The 26163-nt window shown below is 39.7% G+C and overlaps 2 protein-coding genes across 2 annotated transcripts; both read left to right on the forward strand.

Annotated features, from left to right (window-relative positions):
* The first annotated feature begins 18357 nt into the window (after positions 1-18357).
* LOC306844502 (uncharacterized protein) lies at positions 18358-21677 on the forward strand. Its single transcript, XM_079376687.1, has 2 exons — positions 18358-18577; positions 19600-21677. The coding sequence occupies exon 2, from the start codon at positions 19606-19608 to the stop codon at positions 21331-21333; it is 1728 nt and encodes a 575-aa protein (XP_079232813.1). The 5' UTR covers positions 18358-18577; positions 19600-19605; the 3' UTR covers positions 21334-21677.
* Positions 21678-23122: 1445 nt separating this feature from the next.
* Positions 23123-25953, forward strand: LOC306844878 (uncharacterized protein). The gene is made up of 2 exons (XM_079377300.1): positions 23123-23235; positions 23528-25953. The coding sequence occupies exons 1-2, from the start codon at positions 23228-23230 to the stop codon at positions 25749-25751; spliced, it is 2232 nt and encodes a 743-aa protein (XP_079233426.1). The 5' UTR covers positions 23123-23227; the 3' UTR covers positions 25752-25953.
* Positions 25954-26163: the final 210 nt, after the last annotated feature.

The following is a 26163-nucleotide window of genomic DNA, read 5'->3' on the forward strand; positions in this document are numbered from 1 at the left end:
CTGCGATGGCCTTACAGACTGTTGATAATGTTAAGCCTATGTGCCGCTTATGTTCTTGACAAATAGCAGGTGGGTACACAATTCAACCCATCTGTTCCTATTTCGCCAGTATAAGGCGAGAAAAGTACAAAAACACACTGAGATTAGGCATATTGATACTGCATTTAAAACGGTAATATAAATGTGAAAGTAGGAAATTAAAAGAAAACCAATGCCAAATTTATGTAATCTGCTATACATAACACCTTGTTATATTAAATAGGGATTTCAGCTGGTGCTTTATTAGGATGCACAAGGCATTTCTCTAAAACAGAAATGTGCGCATTCCCTTGCTGAATACAGACTCCCTCAGAATGTTGTCTGCAGAAACATGTTCAGCACTGTATTAACTTTAGCATTTATTAATCCATGTTTTTCTTCATCTGTGTGGCCTACTGATACAGACAATACAACAAAAAAATATTATGCTTACATAAGACCAATTTGCCAAACAGAATGGAAAGACACAAGGGTCAGTTTATGTTGATAAGAGATAAACCTATAATCTAAATTCTGATAGAATTATGCACCATTTTTATATTTCTCATAGAGGCACATAGAGGAACGGAAGGGGGTCAGAGGTGATCTTATCTAGTTTGTAGTAAAATAATTTTGGGAGGATGGAGAGAAGTCGGTTATTCCAAGTCTGTAGGTCTAAACAGAATGTTCCTCCAAGGGACCCAGTAAAGATAAGACTGCTGTGCCCCTGCTGCACACCAGAAATGGTCTGTGGTCCCAGCTGTGGCTGTGTGAACGTACCTCATAGATTAGACTCAGCCAGCAGCAGCAGTCACATAACATTTCTTCCAGACTCGTACAGTGGAAGAAAGGTTTGTTTTTATCCAAATATCTGTCTTAAGTCACTCCTTTACTAGTGATTCAACAAACTAAAATAATAATAAAAAACATTTATTCCTATATTTATTTTGTGAGTCAGCAATGCACAGACAGAGCAAAGATATGACATGACGTTCTGAAAAAGCTATATTCGAAAAACCCTGAATATCTCGATGCCTGTCTCCTTGTTCTCCCTACAACTGTCCGAAATTTCCACCTTACTGTCTCAAACTGTCCTCCTCCTGTCTTCCTCTCTCAGATCTCATCTATCAGTTACAGGCAGCGTGACATTATTGCCTCTCTCTCATACTAATGATGACAGTGATGTAACCTTATCATATACCTGTAACAATGGTCAAAATCCAGACAGGCAAAGCTCAGACTGAAATGAGAAATATAGCAAGTGTATCAGAGGAAATGCAATCTAATAGGGCCCTCATGTGGTACAAGAGAAATAATGAAAATGAGAAAGGGAGACACTTTACACACAATAACATAACACTTTATTTTGATTGTCCACTTTAGACATTCTACGAACTATAAGTAACTTTGACACTATGTCAACCACCAGTCATTAAAGTATTAGACTGTCTGCTGAATATTTTATAACATTTTATTCTGATATTTTACAGACTATAACTCATGTCAACTCATTCGACTAATCATAACCCTAACCTAACAGTCTACAAATAATCTAATGAGAATACTATGACATGTAGTTGCAAAGTTACTTCCCTAGTAGAATGTCTAAAGTGCACTATCAATTTAAAGTGCCCCTTTTATGGATTTTTGAAAATTACCTTTCATGTAGTGTGTAACGCAGCTCTACGTGAATGAAAACATCCTGCAAAATTTTAAATAAGAAAGTGCACCGTGTATAAAGTTAGTGTCTCTCAAAAGATAAGAGTCAACTCTGAATCAATGAAACGAGTCGCTTTAAATCGAATCCCAAGCCGTCAACATTAAATATTAGCATATTGCCCACCCACAAGTTGGTCTTTTTGGGTTGGTCTGAATGAAAATGCAAATTCATTCTTTGCCACTAGGTGCTGCTTTTGGGGCGGTAAAAATAGCGGTTACCCAGGTAACGCTGTACACAAAGCAGCACTGCACTCACAAACTATCAGGCATATTACAGGCATGGTGACATGAAAATGACACCAATTGGACCAATCACCACAGATTTGCATCACGCAAAGGAGGGGTTTGGAAAAATGAATCCCTGAGCAAATTGTTTGGGAGTCGTTGAGCAAGTAAGGTAAAAATAAATGCATATTATAAGACAATGAAAGAGTTTTTTGACCTTGCATGCATGTCAACCTGTTGTTGGGTACTCCTAAAACCTAAATATGAACCTTTCATTACCCGTAATAGGGGCACTTTAAAGTTTATTTAAAACCCCACTGCAAATGTTTTATTGAAAGTATAATACATTAAATATTCTCAATATACTCGCATGATTCACCAGTTTACAGAGGAAAACCACTGAAATTTCGAAACGTTTCGAAACGCCTTGTTTACTGAAATCACGTGACTTTAGCAGTTTGAAATGTGCTTCGAACCACTGTTTCGAAACAAATTACTCACAAAAGTAACCATTAGGCCACGACTTGGGGGAAGTCGTGGCCTAATGGTTAGAGAGTCGGACTCGTAATCGAAAGGTTGCGGGTTCGAGTCCCCGGCCGGCAGGGATTGTAGGTGTGGGGAGTGAATGTCCAGCGCTCTCTCCACCCTCAATACCACGACTGAGGTTCCCTTGAGCAAGGCACCGAACCCCCAATTGCTCCCCGGGCGCTGCAGCATGGCTGCCCACTGCTCCGTGTGTGTGTGTGTGTGTGCATTTGTTCACTACTCACTGCTGTGTGTGTGCACTTGGATGGGTTAAACGCAGAGCACCAATTTCGAGTATGGGTCACCATACTTGACAATACGTCACGACTGACTTTATTAAATAATAGTATTATAATAAAATATAGCAATATTATTTATTTTAATTATTGTATTATAATAATTTGTTACTGCAGGTAATAGTAAAATATTCACAGGTGGTATTAATAATAATCTAACTTTTTAATATCAAATAGCATAATATATTATATTATATATTATTATATTCAATATATTTATACTGAAATTATTTAGAATTAAAAATGTTTTACATTTTTGTATCATTTATTTATTTATTTATCATATTAGAAATGTAGAAGGGTAAAATTAATAAATATAATGACAATTTAAACTAGATGTTACAAACCAACAAAGATTACAAACCACATCCATCTGCTGGAGTGCCCTTGCCAGCCACCAGAGGGCACTCTTCTGGACTTTTGTTTGTGTTGTTCTGGTTCAGTTCCCATCACCCCTTTCACTTATTAGTTCTCATTGTTTCCAGCTGTTTGTCATTTAGTCTTATTAGTTCTTCTACATATACCTTGTTCTGTGAGTCCTTGATTGCGTCAGTATTCTTTTCTGTTATGTGTTTCTGTGCTCTGAATTATCTTGTTTTTTCCCTGGTTTTTGGATGATTAACAATAAATTGCACTTGGATCTTCATTGTTTCCCTGAGTATTCCGTGACAGAATACTAAAGCCCTACAGATCCAGCAGTTGGGCAGTGTTCTCTGTTTTTGGACTATGGGCATTTACATTCTTTTTCCAGCCACTACATTCAGGGGATGGAAGTAGGAGGTTTCGCCAAGTTACTTTGGACTTTGGCGGTGGGGCTGAATTATAATGACGATTACTGCCTCGGTTACTGCAGTCTAGTAGTATCATGTCGGTCTGAGCCCATTGCAGTGCTCCCGGAGATGCCCGAGTCTGCTATAACATCTCCAGTGCATAGTGAAGCTTCCCTATCGCTTCCCTATCTCTCCTCGTTTCGGCCATGGAGGCCGCCACAGAGTGAAGTGAAGTGATATACTGCCAAGTATGGTGACCCATACTCGAATTCGTGCTCTGGATTTAACCCATCCAATGTGCACACACACAGCAGTGAACACACACACACCGTGAACACACACCCGGAGCAGTGGGCAGCCATTTATGCTATGGCGCCCGGGGAGCAGTTGGGGGTTCGGTGCCTTGCTCGAGGGCACCTCAGTCGTGGTATTGAGGGTGGAGAGAGCTCTGGACATTCACTCCCCCCACCTACAATCCCTGCCGGCCCGAGACTCGAACCCGCAACCTTTGGATTACGAGTCTGACTCTCTAACCATTAGGCCACAACTTCCCCAAGAGCTGCTCACTCTCACTGCTGTTGCCACAGAGGCTGTCACTGAGCAACCCACTCTCCTTGTCTCGGCCACAGAGGGTGCTATAGATCTGCCCTGCTCCAGTCCAGGAGTCCTCAGAGTCCATTGATGAAACTGCTCCAGTCTGGAAACCCTCAGAGTCCAGTCCAGGAGCCCTCAGAGCCCACTCCAGAACCCGCTCCAGTCTGGAAGCCCTCAAAGTCCACTCATGAACCCACTACAGTCTGGAAGCCCTCAGAGTCTACTCCAGAGCTTGTTCCACTCCAGGAGTCCACTCCAGAGCTCGTTCCAGTCCAGGAGTCCACTCCAAAGCTCGTTCCAGTCCAGGAGTTCACTCCAGAGCCCACTCAAGTCTACAAGTTCACTCCAGAGCCCACTCAAGTCTACGAGTCCACTCCAGAGCTCGTTCCAGTCCAGAAGTCCACTCCTGAGCCCGCTCCAGTTCCTCCCAAGTTGGGAGTCCACTTCTCTCTGTGGGCCGTGGTGCCCACTTCTGAACTCTCAGTCTGCCCTGTTACAGCTAAAGAGACTGTTGTTGAACTGTCTGCCTGCCCTGTTATGGTCAAGGAGACCGTTGCTGAGCTGTCTGCCTGTCCTTTTACAGCTGTCAAGGCTGTTACTAACCTATCTGTGCTCCTCATTGCAGTCCTGCCTGAGCCGCTAGGGGGGTCATCTGCCTTGTCAGCTTCATTGAGGTGGTCTTCAGCTCCACGCTTGCCGCCTGCCAAGTTTCCAGCTCCGCCCTGGTCGCCCACCGGGGGTTCCTGTTCTGCTGAAGCCTTGCTGGTCTGTATCTCCGGCCCCGCTCTGGCTGTCCACCGGGGTTCCTGATAGGCCAGAGCCTCGCTGGTTCATCCTGCCGGCCCGTCCTGGCCTCCTGCCCTGCCTCCTGCTCCTGCCTCCTGCCCTTGACTTTGGTTGGAGCGTCTAGAATTCGCTCCTTAAAGCGGAGGTCATGTCACAGCCATCTGCTGGAGTGCCCTTGCCAGCCACCAGAGGGCACTTTTCTGGACATTTGTTTGTGTTGTTCCAGACTTCAGTTCCCATCACCCCTTGCACTTTTTAGTTTTCATTGTTTCCACCTGTGTGTCATTTAGTCTTATTAGTTCCTCTATATATACCTTTGTTCTGTTAGTCCTTGATTGCTTCAGTATTGTTTTCTGCTGTGTGTTTCTGTGCTCTGGATTACCTTGTGTTTTTGCCTTGATTTTTTCCCTGTTTTTGGTAGTGATGGGAGAAACTAACCTTTTCGAAGCTTTGAATCAATTTAACCAATTGCTTCGCAAAGTGATTCACTGTTTCGAAGTGTTCGAAACACCACACGCTAGTGACGCCTGCTGGTCAGAAGTGTGTAAATGCAACAAAAACTCAGGCTAAAACATGTAAAAATAGATTTTAAAACCCCACTGCAAATGTTTTATTGAAAGTATAATACATTAAATATTCTCAATATACTCGCATGATTCACCAGTTTACAGAGGAAAACCACTGAAATTCCGAAACGTTTCGAAACGCCTTGTTTACTGAAATCACGTGACTTTAGCAGTTTGAAATGTGCTTCGAACCACTGTTTCGAAACAAATTACTCACAAAAGTTTCGGAGCTTCACAAAGCAGTGTTTCGAAAGTGGCCATCACTAGTTTTTGGATGATTGTTTGGTTCTCAATAAACTGCACTTGGTTCTTCATGGTTTCCCCGAGTATTCCATGACAATAATAACTTCTAGGGAAAGCCGTTGCCCTAATCTTCAATACTTAGGAAGTCAATGAATAATTTATAGGCAAGGAGTTCATTTTTATGTAAAGGGAAAGAATAAATATGTTATATTTAAAATACGTTTTCATTCCCAGTGTAGTTACATTATTTAAGGACTACAACTGATTTTCAGTTTAGATTGGCGTTATGCCACTCTAAAAGTATTTTAATAGGCTACTGTTAAGGTTAGGAAAGGGGAGCTGCGATATAACAGTGCTGTCATTGCACTTCAAGCATTATGTATTGTAACACCGGAAAGCAGAACACACCAGCAATTTTCAAACCCATTTGCAGTTCAGGGCTAACCAGAGGATGACTCACCAAAAAGAAAAGTTGTTTCGGATACACAGGCAGTGTTGCTAATAAGTTCCTGTGGCTCAAATCACATACCTAGATGACACCTTCTGTTGGCATAAAATGCGCTGTTTTCTCCTGTTATTGTGTATTCTTACCATTCTATCTGTTATGTTTATGTTCTACTTGGACTCTTACTTTAATATCAAGTTTGATTGTTGTCATTATCAATCATTATCATTAATGATTAATTAATTATAATGATAATGATAATTAATGATAATTAATGATTATCATTAATATCAAGATTGTTGTCATTGTTGTCTTGATAATATAGTTTTGTTCCCATTGCCATTTTCTCAGTTCTACACACCCATTATTTGGTCTAGTCCTCAAGGAATAGTTCTCCCAAAAATAAAAATGTCCTCAGGCCATTCAAGATGTTAATTGGAACAGATTTGGAGAAATCTGTCATTACATTACTTGCTCACATTACATAACAATAATCCACAAGTAATCCATATAAATCCAGTCCATCATATAAGGTCAAATAATGACTTTTTTGCTCTCAGTTGAATTGTATGGATCACTTGTGGATTATTGTGATGTTTTTATCAATTGTTTGGACTCTTATTCTGACGGCACCCATTCATTGCAGAGGAACCATTGGTGTTCCAGTGATGTAATGCTACATTTTTCCAAATATGTTCTGATGAAGAAACAAACTCATCTTGGATGCCCTGAGGCTGAGCAAACTTTTTCAGCAAAATTTTCATTTTTCGACTCTGTCCTTGTCTGAACCATGACTCACTTACTCGATATATCTATATTTGCTCATAAACTGTCATTAGTCTGTCTCTTGAGCATTGTTGTCTTGATAGCTCACTGATGTTTGAGCTATCTACCTAAATTTAGAATTTTCTTAGGAAGTATGATTTATCCTTTATAGGCTTATAGTGCTACCAAAAAGAGCCCTTGCATATGATAACACAGAATTGCTTACAAGCCTGGAAGCTCAAGAAGAGGAGAAAATGAGATGAGTGGAACTCCGATAAGAAAGTGACAACACATGCAGAAAAAACATCCAATCTTGTGTTAGACTGTTTATACGAAAGATATTACAGGCATTCTAAAAATGCCTGTAATATCTCTTTCTAGCTCTGCATGTATTTCAGTATCAGGTGAGCTTCCTCTTATTGTGGTGACAGTTTTTTAAAAAACACAGTCATAATATTATTCTTCAAGTGAAAACATTCAACATGGGCTTGGTGATTAGGGGTGCCTGTGGGTTGGTCGGAGATTTTAAAGGGGTCCTATTATGCTTTTTCACTTTTTGAATTTTAGTCAGTGTATGTTTGGGCATAAAACGATCTATAATGTTACAAATCTCCACTCCAAAGGGAGATATTTCGTTGTTGTCTTTTTTTAATCCCTTTTCAAGAACTACAACAAACAGCTCATTAGTACGGTGCCTGGGAGGGGCCGTCTTCTGTTCACTTAGTTTTGTCGTGGCCACGACATTTATTTGTGGGAACGTGATAATATGTCGTGGCCACAAGATTGTTTTGTCGACATCCTCATGTTGTTCTAACGGTTCGATTCGTTCAAGTCTGCACTCGATGCATCCTCGATATCAAGAACACATTCGGGAACTATCATGCGTCCTCTGTACTTGCGTTCTTGAATTGGAACTGAACTTCGACGGTTAATGATGATGTAGAATGAGAACACAAGGACGCAAGATCGCTGAAGAATGCAAATTGAGAAACAAGTGAACCGAAGACGGCCCTTTCCGGGCACCGTACGTTTGGACTACAAAGTTGTTTTCCTGTATTTGTGACATCACACATTTTAAATCCCGCCTATGGAAATTTTAATGGTTGGCGGGTGGGGAGAATGCCTGGTTGAGCACTGAACGTTTCAAAATCGAAACCCAGTGCGGGTGTTTTTATATCACTGTATTTCTGATGGAAACCAACTGTTTTCAGAAAATTTTGGATGTCATTTTCATTTCATCTTGCATATAATGTCTGATAAAGCAGCGTTTGTGAGCGGAGCTCTGTTTTGTGTACAGCATTACCAGAGAAACCTCGAGCGCTCCTGCTCCAACAGCGCCTCTCGCTGGCAGAGAATAATTTGCATATATATGCGGCCACAAGTGCATTTACACCAAGTGCAAATAGCATATTTTTTTTGTGACAGATGATGTTTACACTAAGTGCAAATAGCGATGGATTCTATTTACACTAAGTGCAAATAGCAATGGATTCTATTTACACCAAGTGAAAATAGCAGTATTTTTTAACGATATGCTATTTACACTAATTGCAAATAGCTATAGATTCTATTTACACTATGTTAAAATAGCAAGATTTTCTGCTATTTATACTACTTATTGCAAATAGTGGCAATCATCTGCACCTCAGTATTGTAGTACATTATAAAACAGTACGCAATAATAACGTACTGAGTGTAAATTCTAATTTTAATTCCCTACACCTACCCTAACCCTACCCGATACTTTATTTTCAACTTTTTGATTATTTCCTTCATTTTTATTGAAAATAAATGCCTTTCTGATGCGATATGAGATTTGAAAAGGGAGAAAAAAATGTTTGGCAAAAGGTGGGCTCGAACTCGGGTCGATCACGTCAAAAAGCATGCGCCTTACCATCTACGCCACTGAAACTGATGTTGAACTAACTTCTTTTTTTATTGTTTGTGGGTGGAGTTAGTGTAAATAGCCTTTGCCAACAAGATGGGCTATTTGCACTTAGTGTAAATAGACACTCCGATAAATAAATTCAACTTTATAACAGTTTCAGTGCAATTCATGATATAATGTTAGAATTAAAGAACAATAAACATAATACATATTACCGTTGCACTTATCTGTACATAGTCAATGCAGTTATTTTTAAGCTGTTGTTGACATCCTATCTAAAACATGATTTAGCCAAAGAAACAACAACAATAACATTACCACTTTAATATGTCTTACAATATCCGTGGTGCAAAGGTTCTGCGCCATCCTCTTGTTCAATATTCTTGAGTTCTGAATTGATATGGCAATATTGACGAACTTGCTGTATATCTGAAAGTGAAAACCCATCCAGATCTCTGGTGTATGGGTTTATGATTGTCCATGTTGTTGTTGGGTTTTATGGTCGATCTAGAGGTTTTAAAGAGTGCATTGGAAGGAGAGTACTTGAGGTTTTAGACCCACTCTAGTTGCAAAGGTGCAAAGAGAAAATGATGTAAACATTTACAGCTGAATAGTCAACATATTTTCAGAATGCTGTAAGACTTGGCACAACTTTTAACAGCCCATCTGCGGATGTATTATTAAGGGAGGTGTATTGTTTATTTCTAAAACAAGTTCAGTACACTCAACTCTGAGCTAAATCCTATGAATTAATTAATAAGGATCTGCCAATCTACGGTATAATCAAAGTATACTCATATGAACAATTCCGTATTAACTGTCTTCCAGCTATACTACCAAACACAGCATTTTTTGAAAAACTTAATAGAAATGACTATTGAAGGCAGCTAAAGGGATAGTTCACCCAAAAATTTAAATTCTTTCAGCATTTACTTAAGACTAGTTTTGTGTCATTCCAAACCTGTATGAATTTCTTTCTTCTTCTGAGCAGGAAGATATCTTGAAAAATAAACTAGCCAGTGACCTAGTATGAAAACAAACAAACAAACAAATAAATAAACTATAGATCTAAATATAGGATATCAGAGACCGAATCAGACAAAGTTAAGATTCGATCAGAACATCGAAACTTGAGAAGCTGAAATTCCAAAGAGGCCCAGGACGTCATAAATCTGTCCAGATCCTAGTGCCAACTAGTCTGAAGAAAGCCTAACCAGCAAGTCTCTTTCACAAAACAGCTTTCAACATTGAGATAAAACCTAGTGTGGGTTGAGGGGGTGGGTGAGAGAGAGAAAGAGAGAGAGGGGGAGAGAGAGAGAGGGGGTCTGTTTAAACTTTTGATGCTTTAATAGTGGTTTAAAAGTAACAGTAAAACAGTTCAGCTGACAGATGCAGACTAAGCTGCAATGCAGGCAAAAATATTTCACGAATGCTTAGATTAATAAAGTTGTTAAAAAATGCTTATAAATCATTAAAAGTTTTGATAACACTTTATAATTAGGTCTCATTTGTTAACATTAGGGAATGCATTAATTAAGATAAACTAACAATGAAAAATATATATATTTTACAGCATGTTAATTCTTCATTGATAGCATGAATTTACAATGAACTAACAATGAACTAAATATTTTTAATGTTAGAAAAATAGTCATGTTCAAAAGATAAAACTTTAAATTTTAATAATATATTAACACATTTTGGAATTAATATTGATCAACATTAAATGGTATATAATTATTAATGATATTAACTAACAACAGTTAAATGTTGTTTTTTAACATTGGTTCATTCACAAATAACATTAAGTATTAACAATATATTTTTACTTTATTTAACATTAATCAAATATTATGTATGTCTTTTTAATCATTATTGAATAGCTGAAGGATTCATATTCGTGTTTGGTGTGTATGAGTTTGACAATTCTAGCCAGGCCAGGCAGCGTCTGTACCATCTGAGACGCTTAAGGGACTTTAGACTTCCCTCTCGGGTGCTTAAGACTTTTTACACCTGCACCATCGAGAGCGTCCTGACGGGCAGCATCACTTCCTGGTTCGGGAACTGCACTATGCAGGACAGACGAGCCCTCCAGAGGGTGGTGCGTTCAGCGGAACGTACCATTCACACCGAGCTCCCTAACCTGCAGGAGATCTACAGCAAGCGGTGCCTGACCAGGGCCAGGAAGATAGTCAAGGACCTCAGCCATCCCAACAATGGACTCTTTTCTCTGCTGCGTTCAGGGAGACGCTTCCGCTCCATGAAGGCGAACACAGAGAGAATGAGGAGGAGCTTCTTCCCGCAGGCCATTCGGAGTCTTAACCTCTCTCCACTCTAAGCACATCACCCCACACTTCCACTTTGCACATTTTCAAATACAATCTGCACTAATTTGTAGAAGGGTTACGTAAGGATAAATGAGTGGGACTTACATACCATTTGTCTTTGTCTTAAGTATTCCTTTACTCACTTATACACTTTACTGCACTGCACAGCACACGGACACTTTATCACTGACATACACTTTACTTTTTATAGAATCTATATAGAATCATATTCTATTTTTATTCTTCATATCTATTTTTATTCTCATATCTATTTGTTATTTTATTTTATTGCTAGTTTATTTCTGTATATATGTTTACTGTGCTTTTTCTATTTGTATTTTTGTAAACTTGAGGTTTTTCTTAAATTTGTTGGACAATTTGTTGGACAGTCGTACAATACATTTCACTACATGTCGTACTACGTATGTATATGTATGTGACAAATAAAATTTGAATTTGAATTTGAATTTGAGCTTGAAACGTTTCTTCCAATTGATTCTTTGTCAAATGTATTATAGTCTTGTTATAGAAATCACATCCAAAAGTATACTTTGCAAGAGTGTGTAAAATTCGGACCATGTGACTGATAACATTTATTATGGAAGGAACACCCCTAGCTAAGATAATAGCCTATCTAATTGGACAAGACACCGGATGGGATGTGTCCAGAAGCCGAGTTTAAAAACTCAGGACACCATCAAACTCCCTCTTTTCTCTCGGTTCTCTCCTTCAACTTTTGCCACCGCGTTTTGATGCTGCCTTTTAATATAAATTTTTAATAGAATTTTTAGCCTCATTGAGAAACTCGAGGGTTAACTAAGTGATTGATGGTTGTTCAGGTCTGTATTGTTGTAAACTTGGGATTTCACATTTTCATTCTCTTAAACTCAATCTTTCCTCACTCTCTCTCTTTCTGCAACGTGTGAATGTGTGTGTTCGTGTGTTAGATTAGTTTACGTCTTAGTTTTATATCAATAAAATCTTATTTATATTGAAAAGAGAAGTATCTTGTGTTTTGAGCTTACAAGTTAATGTCTTAATCTGCCGATCTTGTTACTGTGCTATTAAATAGTGTTTTCACTATATTTTGGATTTTAATATCCAGTGCAGAGTTGATGTCATGGTTGGTGGTTGTAGATATAGGCGCTCTCAACGACGAATAATGAAAAGGTAAATTTATTGGCATCAACACACATTAACCATTTTTAACTTAAGATCGGACAAACACAGAGGGAGAACTGAGGACTTATAAAGGGAGAGGAACAAACGAGGAAACAAGATGATTAATCAAACACAGGTGAAGAATATAACTAATTAACAAAACTAGGTCATGAACTAAAACAGGAAGAACCAAATAAGGACAAAAAGGAAACTAAACAAACAGTTCTGTTACAGATATCGCCCCCCTCCCGGAAGGTGCGTCCCGCACCGTAACAGTAACATCGGGGAGGGGGGGGCGGGCGTCCTGAAGGCTGGAGCAGGACCAGGATAGGACAGGGAAGCCTCCAGGACGGATCAGGAGCCTTGGGAGACCATGGCAGGACTGGAGATTCGGGAGGCCATGGCGGATCTGGAGCCTTGGGAGGCCATGGCAGGACTGGAGATTCGGGAGGCCATGGCGGATCTGGAGCCTTGGGAGGCCATGGCAGGACTGGAGATTCGGGAGGCCATGGTGGATCTGGAGCCTTGGGAGGCCATGGCAGGACTGGAGATTCGGGAGGCCATGGCGGATCCGGAGCCTTGGGAGGCCATGGCAGGACTGGAGATTCGGGAGGCCATGGCGGATCCGGAGCCTTGGGAGGCCATGGCAGGACTGGAGATTCGGGAGGCCATGGCGGATCTGGAGACTCAGGAGTCCATGGTGGATCAGAGTCCTTGGGCGGCCTTGGCGGATCGGGGTCCTTTGTGGCCTTGGCCTTTGGCCTGGCCACACAGACTGGGACTATATGGCCCCCCCCCAAAATTTCTTTGGGAAAGTTCCCCTCTGGGGGCCACATTGGAGGAGAGGGCTCTTGGGGGCGCTCGGGAGGAGCGGTCACATGAGGGCGCTCTGGAGGAGCGGGCACTAGAGGGCGCTCTGGAGGAGCGGGCACTAGAGGGCGCTCTGGAGGAGCGGGCACTAGAGGGCGCTCTGGAGGAGCGGGCACTAGAGGGCGCTCTGGAGGAGCGGTCACTTGGGGGCGCACGGGAGGCGCGGAGCTGGACGGAACCAGCGGAGACGAAGGAGAGCTGGACGGGACCAGCGTAGATGCAGGAGGGCGCTCTTGCAGCGCGGATTCTTGAGGGCGCTCTTGCAGCGCAGACACTTGAGGGTGCTCTTGCAGCGCAGACACTTGAGGGCGCACGGGAGGCGCGAAGCTGGATAGAACCAGCGGAGACGAAGGAGAGCTGGATGGGACCAGCGGAGACGCAGGAGGGCGCTCTTGCAGCGCGGACTCTTGAGGGCGCACGGGCAGCGCGGATTCAAAGGGGCGCTCTTGTAGCGCGGACATTAGAGGGCGCACGGGAGGCGCGGAGCTGGACGGGACCAGCGGGAACTCAGGTGGGCTGGACGGGACCAGCGGGAACTCAGGTGGGCTGGACGGGACCAGCGAAGACGAAGTAGAGCTGGAAGGGACCCTCTTGCGAGGTGCAGGGATAGGAGGGCACAGACGAGGAGCAGGCACAGGATGGCACTGGCGAGGAGCAGGCACTGGAGGGCACTGGCGAGGAGCAGGCACTGGAGGGCACTGGCGAGGAGCAGGCACTGGAGGGCACTGGCGAGGAGCAGGCACTGGAGGGCACTGGCGATGAGCGGGCACTGGAGTCCAAGACATTCCCTCATAAACTACCAGTATTCCCACCGGCACCTGAGCTTCCTCCTTCGGCGGCTCGGGAGGAGCCGAAGTAGGCGGCGGAACTATCTTCGCCGTGGACGGCGTAACGTTCATCGCCTTTCGCGGCGGAATCCTCCTCGTCGTGGGCGGAACATTCATCGCCGTGTACGGCGGGATCCTCTTCGCCGCGGACGACGCAACGTTCATCGCCCCTTGCGGCGGAATCCTCCTCGCCGCGGGCGGAACATTCATCGCCGTCTCAGGCGGAATGAATCTCTCTTGGGCGGTGGGTTTGGGCGAGCGGCGAATGGCGACCCGTTCTCCCCAAAACGGGTGGCCTGGGTAAGCCGCGACAGGCAGCCCGACATCCCACGCTGCACGGGCAGGGGCGAGCCGCAAACGGCGGCGTGAACCCCCGCAAACGACGGGAACCAGCTCGAGCATTTCGAGCGGCTATCTCGTCTTCGGTTTGTGGTCCGATCTTCTGTCACGGTTGGTGGTTGTAGATATAGGCGCTCACAACGACGAATAATGAAAAGGTAAATTTATTGGCATCAACACACATTAACCATTTTTAACTTAAGATCGGACAAACACAGAGGGAGAACTGAGGACTTATAAAGGGAGAGGAACAAACGAGGAAACAAGATGATTAATCAAACACAGGTGAAGAATATAACTAATTAACAAAACTAGGTCATGAACTAAAACAGGAAGAACCAAATAAGGACAAAAAGGAAACTAAACAAACAGTTCTGTTACAGTTGATGTTATATGGCTTGGTCAATGAATCGCTGCTGACTCTGTGATCAGCCGTAAAACAGTGATGCTGTTCAAATTCCCTATAAAATAATAAATGATTCCCTTTGAGCTAAATTAAACTATTTACTGTAAATTACATATTATGTTTTTACGTTACATAAACTATCCCTTTAAACTTACACACACCCCACATTTTCTATTAGGGCTGTGCAATTAATCGAATTCAATTATCATGCGCATCTAGTCAGTAAAACCGGTTTCTTGATTAGTAGTTAATCGCCATCACCTGCTTTAAAATGGAGCGGGAATTACTACACAGAACCGTAATTCACTGACAAGCTAGGCAACTTCATGTTCATAATTGAAGGCGATTCGTCTTGTCAGTGAACTACGGCTGTGTCCAAATTCAGGGTCTGCATCCTTCGGAGTACTCATTTGAAGGATGTTACGTCACAGCGCCGCGACGAAGGCTGTCCAAATTCGTAGGATCCTTCAAATGCGGCCCACAAATACGTCCTCCTTTTCCCCGAATTGGAAGGATAGGTGTGGTGGATCCTTTCCCGTCCTACCTATCCCATAATTCTTTTCGGCAGAGCGTAATGGCGGACGAAGCGAGCGGTAGCGGAGTGGGAGAGGAGTTTCTCTGACAAAACAAGCTAAAGTTTATGCTTCGGCTCAATGAATTTGTAGGAGAAATTAGTAGAATACTTAAAAACAAATAAAAATAGGCTATAATGGCTTACCTGGATGTGACTGTCTTGTAGTCTGATATAAAAAACTCTCCGACAACGAGCAAAGAAAGTATTTAATTTATTTAATTGCTTTATTTCTTCCAAAAGAATTAAAATGAGGAGAATAACTCTTTGTTTGTCCATTTTCCCGCTTCTTGCTTGGCGCTGTCACGGTTGCTAGGCGACAGGATATGAGCAACGGGTAAGGGAGGGAACTGAAAGAAGGGTAGGCTGTCCAAATTCACAAACACCGACTTCCAGGTTTTGCGGACGTCGGAGGATCCCTCCTCCTTCAACCGGGTAGGAAGGATGAGGATGCAGACCCTGAATTTGGACACAGCCTACAGCTCTGTGTAGTAATTCCCGCTTCATTTGAAAGCAGGTGATGGCGATTTACTGCCAATCACTGAACTGGCTTTACTGACGAGATGTGCATGATAATCGAATTTGATTTAATTGCACAGCCCTATTTTCTATTATTTTTTATTATTTATCTTATTAATGTTTATTTATTACCAGATGCATTTTTTTTCCTTTTGTTTTACTGATTGAAAATAATGTATACGTGAAAGCAGAAAGAGTGTGAGAGTTGTGAGTACTAAAAACAATATGGGATTTTTTTTCCAGCTTCCCTTCCCGTATATACCCTGACCAAAACATTTTTATTTATTTTTTTAAACTATCAGTTGGAAGTTTTACTGAACAGGATTCTGTGACTCAAGGGGTCACATCTCATTTGTGTACAGGAAGCAATTAAGTGCCAAGGAATGGCTCACATTCTTAAGCAGGCCAAAATTTCCCTAATCACTCACATCCTTATTATGATCTTCTCTGTTGCTGCAGGAATGAGCAGAAGTCACACTCAGACATTTAAAATATACATAATATAAATTAATAGATAAAAGTGTACATGTATGGTGCATAAACATTCTAGGCAAACTTTCACTAAACTGAGTCTGGTACTAGAAAAGAGATACAGGAAATTGGAGGCAAAGGGACATGCAGGAAGAATTGATAAATCTCCTATGATCTTGGCCTTGATGAATGTAAATCCAAAGTTTATTTTTGCTTTTATTACTGAAAATTCTTAGTTGCCTGTTAAAATTCCTCAGTGGAAGATGATAGCATAAGACCTACATGATCCTCTTCTATGTGTTTTTGTTGTCTTGAGACCAAAACAATATATAACAAGTCTTATTTGTTTTCAAATAAATCTTCCTTAAAATAAAATACAGATAGCACAAAAGTTTTCTTATAGCTTGTGATGATGTCCAGTGTGCAGGAGTGTTTTGAAAGTCTTACATTCTGAATCCAGTTGAGGAGTTCTTCTCCTCCTGTGGATCGGAAGAGTTTGATTGCAACAGAGAACAGACAGAAATGAGAGGCGTGATTAATAGTGGTGGTGACTTCATATACTTTTGGTTTGCATTGTGTATCATACAGAATCATTATGATAAGCATGTTATTGTTAAATTGTGGTCTATCTATCCTTGTATTGTTCAACTGGTTGAGGCTGATGGGATTTAGAAATTTTGCAATAAGTAATGCAATACTTTTTAGAGAGAGTAATTAGTATAGTAGTACTGTTGAAGATGCAATTAGTTACTACTAATAAATACCTTTTTTAAAGTAACTTACTTCACACTGATGCAGCCTCATAAACAACACTGGGTTTGTTAATTTAGGTCACAGGAGAAATGAAACCCTGACTGAACCTGGTTTCTCCCATATTTTCCCTCCCCTCCATTTTCTTGAATTGAATATTGTCTTTTGTAGAACTGCTTTATAGCTTAATCAAATTTGTTCATAAATGAACTGAACTGAATCAACATTGGACTGACTCAACCTGAATAACAACACTACTGTATTTGGTTGAGCTGTTTATTCCTGAATTGAACTTGTTTCATAATTTATTAACTTAAAACACAGTTATTGAACTAAACACTGAACTTACTGATGGTGAATAATGACACAAATGTTGTGTTAGAGCTGCTTTACAGCAGAATTTCACATTTCAAAAAGTTTGCATCATTAATTCTGTTACTTTCCTATTTAATTCTGTGAAGCCACTTTGAAACAATCTGTTATAAAGCACTGTTAAAAAGGCTGACTTTCTGGAAAAGTGTAATCAGTCTGCTGGCATAAAATATGGGAGATTAGACAGCATGCACACACAGAAAGTGATTCATATGTTTTTGTATTAACCATAGATGGAGGAAAATTCACTTCAGCAAAATGAGCAGCACTTGCAAAATAAAAGGAAGGGTGGGCCCCACACATTTATAGAGCAACAGAGGACAACTCTTTTGAAGTCATCATGATAATTTTCTATCGTAACTGTTGCTTTAATAAAGTCACTTCTTGTCATCCTTGGCACAACAGAACTTAAACTGAACTGAACACTTTTTGTAATTGGTTACATGTGTCCTTTGACTTCATTTATTTTTATTAGTGTGCTCTGTAACTGGAGCAATATGTCTAAAATCTGGTCCCATGCACATAGTGTATGAAATGCCAGAGAAAGACATTTTCTACGTATTGTGAGCCCAACTTCGTAAATATACACTAAAGAATGCTGGGTTAAATACAAATAGTAAAATATGGACAAACCCAGCGATTGGGTTGTTTTCAACCAACAGTTGGGTTAAATGTTAATCCAACCTTCGGGGCAGTAACCTAACTGCTGGGTCAAAACAACCCAATCGCTGGGTTTATCCATATTTTACCCAGTGCTGGGTTGTAATTAACCCAGAATTTTTTAGAGTGTAGCTAAAAATAGTCTAACAAGAGTTGATTAATTTTGAAGTCACACTTGAATATCCACAAACATCCTGCCCCTTTAAAGAGCAGCACAAGGGTGTGGCTCCAAACCAGCATTTCCCCACCGACTCATTTCCAAAAAATATGGGTGAGTATATGAGAGCTTTTGCACAAAGCAGTGGAGTCAACGGTTGACTGTAAGGAGGATAACCAGAAATACATGAGGAGGCAGAAAGGAATCTGACAAAGAAAACATTGCAGCTGTTTAAAAAGAGAACTGGAAAAGCTTGTGAGCAACAGGGAGAGCAAAGCACCGGTATCTCTGATCTTCTAGTTCAAGGGTAAGATACTTTGTACTAATTCATTTGTTCTGGCTGTTTAAAAAAAAAATGAGTATAGTTATAGTTAACTAAACTAGTTAGTATTAATAATGAATGTACTTAGTTTAAAAAAAACTGACAGACATACCTTTACAACATATTTGGCTAAAACAGAAACAAATAAAATGCCTAATTTTAAAATCAGTTTCTTTCCTGATTTTTTTTTAAATACATTCAATAACAAATTCAATAAACAAGAAAGAGACAAAAAGGAATTAGACAAACTTTGGGCAAAAAAAGAGAAATTACAGCAAATAATAGCTGGATTTATTTGAAAGACTACACAGTTAAATGTTCCAGCTCTCGCAGACTGTGGTTTGGTTTTTCTGGAAAGTCATTTTCCATGTGTTTTTCAATTTTGTCCTGACTGAAAATTGCATGCTTGCTTGTGTACTTGTTTCCATTAAAGGTCTGTGCAAGGAGACATTTCTTTAAAAAACATTTTATTAAAAAAATTTATTTCTGTTCTTAATACATTTCGAAGTCCAATGCTGTGAATACTGCAAATGTGGTAATCTGTTTTTAAAACAAAGAGAAATGTGTGTGTGTGTGTGTGTAATTCAGTATATTATATAATTGCTAAACAGATCTTACTGACACAGAGAAAAGAGAAAACAACCTTTAGAAAAGTGTTTGTTGGGGGTAAGTGTGAGTAAAGCCTAAGTGTAGTTACAATAAAACCACTGTAGGCCTTTTACAGAACCACATGTTTGTGTCATATGGGTGGAGGAATGATTTATTTCACAATAAGAAGGTTTCCCAAGAGGCTTTGTCACAAATAGCGACCATCCACTTTTTTTCTATCGCTCACTTCTATATGACATATTTAGGCTTTTTGTGTGGCTTTGAGTTTTCATGGGTCCTATTTTTTTTGGTGAAAATGAGGTAACCAAGTAAAAAGGTAATAATAAGAAGACCAGAATTTGACAAGTCACTTCTTAGTTATGTCGAGAATAACAACATTGTTTCTGCTTTCTTTGTAGGAGTCAATGGATCTGGTGTGGTTCATAATTATTGGCATGTGTGCCATGAACGCCACTGCCTCTGCATGTCCAGAGAACTGTCAGTGTAAGACAAGCAAAATCTTTTGCCAAGGCTTTATAATAAAAGAATTTCCACCCTCCATCCCACCAACCACCGAAACCCTCTTAATCTCCAACACCAGCATAGAGTCATTAAAACCAGCTGATTTTGAGACTTTCGCAGAGACCCTCACTGCGTTTGTAGCCAAGGATTCAAGAATAGCTGTGGTGGAACCTCATACATTTGACCAAACCAGAAATCTCGTTGCCTTAGGTTTTAGTGGGACAATGCTAACCTCTCTGCCACAGGATCTGTTTCAAAATCAAAAAGCATTATCAACTCTAACGCTGAGTAACAACAAACTAGAAGTTCTCCAACCATCTCTTCTAACCCCTCTTGTAGATTTGAACAAATTAGACCTAAGCAGAAACCTTCTAACCTCTCTGCCAGAAGATGCTTTTCGGGGTTTAGAAAAGCTGGGAAAGCTCATGTTGCAGAGAAACTCAATCAGACAGCTTTACAGCAGTACTTTTCAAGGACTCAATCATCTCAAAGACCTGTTTCTGCAGCAAAATCATTTAACAGATATACCAGCAGGCATCTTCAATGACCTGGTAAACCTTGAGATATTGCATCTTCAAGACAATAAAATCACACAGCTACCTGCAAATCTCTTTTCAAACTTGCCAAAGCTGAAGAAACTCTACCTCTCCAACAATAGGTTATCGTTGCTTCCCAGTGCAATCTTTTTGAATCTTTCCAACCTTACTCATATATCACTGTACGAGAACCAACTCAGTAGGATAATGCCTGGGACTTTTGGTCCAATGGCCCTCCAGGAGCTCTGGCTATATGACAACATGTTAACCTACCTCGAGGAGAATGTATTTAGCAACTTAACTGAGATTCGCCTTTTAGTGCTTAGTAGGAACCGGATTCAGCACATTTCTCCAGGTGCTTTCAATGGCTTGATGGAACTAGAGGAGATCTCGCTTCACACTAATCGACTCACCAGTATTGAGACGGGGATATTTAAAGGTCTTCCAAAATTAGCTAACATATCTATAGAGAACAATCAAATACATCACATACCCATAAAACTCTTGGATGGTGTGTCCCATTTACATCTCCTGGAGCTTCAGAACAATTCCCTACCAAACTTGCCGAAACCATTTCTAGACTCTTTGTCCATAGTTGATAATATTATGGTTCATCAGAATCCCTGGAGGTGTGACCATGACATAATACCTTTTCGGGATTGGCTTGGACAGTATTCAGAGAAAGTGAAGAACCTTACTTCTCTGATGTGCTATGCTCCTCCAGCCCTGAATGGTAGAAATATAAGAGAGCTGAAGGAGGATGACGTCCTGGTCAGCCAAACAGCAATTACGACAACGGGTGATATTTCACCAGAAAGTACACAGGCGTACAGTGAGCCTACAGAAAGATATTTACCACACACTTCCCCAACCAAAATACCAGACTCTACAACAGTCTCAAAGGAGATAGAGGACACAAGTGGAGGTAATGCTGTTGGTCAAGGTCTGTCCAAAGACAAACTCATTATCATTCTAGCCATTGTCTGTACTGCTGTCATTGTCGGTATCATTACCTGTGTGTTATGGAGGAGGAATAAGCGAGGAAGTCAAGACTTGGACCGTCAAAGAAAAAGAAAAACAAACTTAGTTATCTAAAATTTCTATTAATTCCTCATTTAAAAGTCTTCAATGGATTTATGAAGCACATTCTTTTTTATTTGGCAAATTAATTTTAACAAAGGTTTGTTATTTTCTTTCTTTCTTTCTTGGTTGTTGATGTATAATGAAAAAGGAAAAATATTGCTAATTAGATATGATTTGAATGTTGTCACATATGAAGAAATGTACTGTATTTTCCTTTCTTGCCACTGTCAATGGTTATACACTTTCTGCAGTTCTGTGTTAAACATGTTTTTCCTCATAGCAAAACCACTTTTATATAGTAAGCAAGACTTTCTATATTAAAAATAAAACATGAACCATTAAGGTGTTTCATTGCGAAGTATTTTCAATGTTTATTTTATTTTATTCTATATCTACTACATGACTACATCTGCTTTGCCTATATTATTTTCCATTCAATTTATCTAATTCAGGAATTAACCACGAGGCTGCCAATTAAGTTTAGGCAGTTAATTTATTTTAGGCAATTAATTTAGTTCTTTAAAAAGTTTTTGTTTGTAAAAGACTATTAGAGGACCTTTATCTGTATTTCACCTTTTAACCCTCTGGCCCTCTTCAGTCATTTTTGACTGAAAAATTTTATATTTTGAAATTTTAAAAATCTTAGCTTCATCAGAATGAGATGACACTTGGTGACTTCTGTCACATTAGCAATATGAACACACAAACAAATAATGGACATGATTCGGATATGTTAAAGGGTAAAAAAAAAAAATAGTCACACTTGACTTCTTTGTGGTCAAAAACATAGGAAATGAATGTGAAATACGGAAAAATGTGAAAAGTCAGTGAATCTTTTGGTGGTACAAACTACAAATCAGTCACTGGTCAGAAAAAAAGTGTGCAGCAATCAAGGGGTGACTGTCTGGAATATCACGAGTGCAAAATAGACACCCACACATGCGCACACACACACACACAGAGAATTTAGCTGGTAAGACAATTTTAGGGTTGGTGACTGCAGAGCTGGTCCCTGCGCGGCTCGTGCCTCACCTCATCTAATCTTTTAGAATGTCTAGATATATATCTAAATGCAAAACCTAAAAAAATTAAGAAAATTATTTCTAATAAACAACAGGAATCCAAAAGCCTCTGTATATATCTATATAGGGTGCTAATACAAGAAGGTTACGCAACATTACAGTTGCGTACAACATTACATAAGTTTTTATTTTTTAATGCCTTCAGATGGCCCAATTCTCATTTAAAAAAAAATTATTTTTAATGCCTTCACTATTTTAATGTGAAATATTGCATTTATTAAAAAAATAGTAAAAAAAATAAAGAAATATAAAAATTAAAAGAATACATATGAATTCCAATGGAGAAAATAGCTCATTCAAATTGTATAAATATTGCATAGTACCATAAAATTCCCTCAAAATCATAAATAATAATAAAAAAATATTATTGAACAAAAATATATTACATTGATTTTCCTGAAAAAAAAAAAAGTTACATTTCAAGGCTGGGGAAGAAGGCAAGTGTGACTCCTAAACGAAGAGGGCCAGAGGCTTCACACACTTTACAGAGACATAAACAAGAAAACGGGAACAGTCTAACTGCTCACAAAATTAATATGTATTAAGACAAAAAAAGAAGACTAGAAGAGAATTGAACTGAGAAGAATCCCTAAATATGTGTACTGTGTGAAACATTTTTTGAAAGTGAGTCTGCAATTTTTTTATCTCCTCAAACAGAAAACAAACTGCCCACCCTTTCTAATGCCTTACGTATATGCAGTAAACGCTTGGGATATGTAGATAAGAGTAGTGCACTACGTTTATTCCTCCACATTTGCACTACATACATCCTTACATTTGCTTTTAGGAACATCATTCTAAATCGTCATTCAGCTGCAACTGAGATGAGCAGGTAAGAGTAATTCTCGACATTTAATGAGACAAATGCAGGTCAGGAACATAAAAGGAAAACAACTGCTTTCTAGTTTTCAGTATTGTGGAGGAGATATTATGAATATTTTTCCACCATTGTTCATGAATTATTATTCATGTATCAAATAATTTTGATTTTGTGTAAGTACAATTACTTGCAGTATGCACAAGATATAAAGACATTTATTTATTTATGTTTTTTTATTGTTATTTATTCAAGTCTTTTAATATGATGGAACTCAATTTGCTTTTAATGTTTTATTCTTCAATAGGCATATGCTTTTAAAAATTGCACTTGTATTCATTTACATACTTGTGCACTTGCGCTGGAGCTGCACTGAAGATATATGTAAATCAGGTGATGACTGCAAAAATCAAGACGTGTATGACAAAACCGTGACAGCAATCCCTGAAAAATTAAAGGATGGAGCCGATGAAATATTCTTTGTAAACAGTCAGATTCCTGTGATACCAAAAGGAGTTCTTTCGAAAAACCCTCAAATAAAAAAAATTGAATTCCTCGGTACTTCAACTCACTCTGTAGAGGTTGGAGCCTTTGAGGGTTTGCCTAATATCACGACCATTGAGATATCTGGCACAAACGTGACATCATTACCTGTGGGTGTTTTTAAGGATCTCAACAACCTTCAAAAACTTGTTCTAAAAAACAACAAAATCCATAGGCTTGAAAACAGGGTATTTGATGATTTAAAAAAACTTAAAGAATTACATCTACATATGAATGAGATCAGCTCTATTGAGGAGGGGACGTTTGACCATTTAGAGAAACTCTCACTTCTTCATCTTGCAAAAAACAACCTTAGTTCTGTATCGACCTCTCTTTTTTCCAAACTTAAGGGCTTGACCATTTTCAGGCTTTATGACAACCAGCTAACTGCTCTACCTGATGGGATTTTTGATAATTTTCCTGATTTGGCAGAGATAGCTTTGCAAGATAACCAAATCTCCCTTATACAACCAAATTTATTTCCACACAAACGTAAGTTAACAAAACTCTTTTTGGACCACAATCTTTTAACAGAACTGCAGCAAGATCTATTTGTTGGTTTCTCTTCATTAAAGTCTCTAACTCTGCATGACAATCAACTCATCAGTCTTCCCGACGTCCTTTTTGAAGAAATGCCTACAATAACTGAATTAAATCTAAGCCATAACAATCTCACTCACTTACCAACTGGAGTTTTCAGTCCGCTCAAGAAGCTCAAGAAGTTAGACCTTTCCTCAAACCATTTTTCAACAATATCTGCAGACTTTTTTAAAGGCCTTGAGAAACTGACTGATCTGAATCTTCAAAATAACAAGATAGAGTCATTAAAACAAGAGGACTTTGAAAAACTTCAGTCTCTTTCAACCCTCAAACTGGGAAATAATAGACTACAAAGCCTTCCTGGTGATGTCTTTGTTGCTCTTCCAAAACTCAGTAAACTGTACCTGAATAAGAACCCATGGCAGTGTGACTGTAACCTGTTGCCATTCTTTGAATGGATGAAGAACAATAAGGACAAGATTAAATCAAAAACTCCAGAAGTTTGCGAGTCTCCAAAAAATCTGCTAAATCAATCAATCACCTCTTTAACAGAAGAACAACTAATATGCCTCACAACTTCACCAACTACCACCCCTCTCCTTACAAGTACCGTTCCCATGACCACAACTGTCTCAATAACAACAGCAGCACCTCCAACAACTACTACTTTACAGACGACAACAACGACTACTCCAACAACACCGCAACCAACTACAACACAGACAACCACACAATTCATCACCACAGCACCAACTACTCATCTCACAACTTTGCTATTAACCACAACCAGACTGCCAACCACCACTGCTACAACTACATCTCCGACAACCACAACAGTCCCAACCACGGTATCAACAACTACACTACAACCAACAACTGCCCTCCTGACAACTACATTGATTCCCACCACACCAACAACGACAGTACAAACAACAATTGCGACAACTTCAGCAACCACCACATCTACAACCTCGATACCATCAACAACTGTCCATGAGACGACTACATTGATTCCCACCACATCAACATCAACAGTACAAACAACAATTGCGACAACTTTAGCGACTACAACTATATTAATCTCCACCACTATTACAAGTCAAGAGACAACAGCAACTACCATACCGCCCAGCACGACAACAGAGAAAACAACACCTCTTCTCACCACACATAGTAGTTTCATCTGTACCGGCTCTCCTCAGCCAACTCTCTCAACACTCACTACCACTTACAAGTACACATCTTGCAAAGAACTGATGATATATTATACTACAATGCTGCTGGTGGAAATCTGTTGTACTCTAGTGCTGGCCAAATTCACTTATACATTATACTGCTCACTGGAGCAAAGGGAGAGACTGCACACCCAGGTCAACTTGACTCACTTCTCCTATACTAAGTCTATTGTACTCAGACCAGTTGAAGATGCAGAGACTGTAGCTCTTTGAATTTTTTTTTTTCTTTCTTTTCTTGAACTTCGAGTAGCACCTGGTGGTGGTCACTTATAAGAGTTGACTGTTCCTTAAAGGAATAATTTTCCAAACTGCAAATACAATTGATGCTTAATGGCGCCTTATGCTTTCATTTCATGACCATGTACAGTAGGGTCCACTTGTGTTTTTCTAATAAAAAGACTTTTATGTTATATAATTACATAATTATTATATACAGTATACATTATATAATTACATATTATCGACACAATTTAAGTGAGGGGTTGAATTGAACACTGTTGACTTGATAGACCTGTGTGACTGTTGAATTGAACACTGTTGACCTGTGTGAATATGCATATAAGCCAAGTCAGAAAGTCAGCTTTATTTATAAAGCTCTTTGTACAATAGGCTATAGATACAATGT

This window comes from Barbus barbus, assembly GCF_936440315.1.
Source record: "Barbus barbus genome assembly, chromosome: 25".
Lineage (NCBI taxonomy): Eukaryota > Metazoa > Chordata > Actinopteri > Cypriniformes > Cyprinidae > Barbus > Barbus barbus.

What these genes read in the sequence shown, in the direction of transcription:
- LOC306844502 (XM_079376687.1), top strand. Translation starts at nt 19,606, where the DNA reads ATGGATCTGGTGTGGTTCATAATTATTGGCATGTGTGCCATGAACGCC.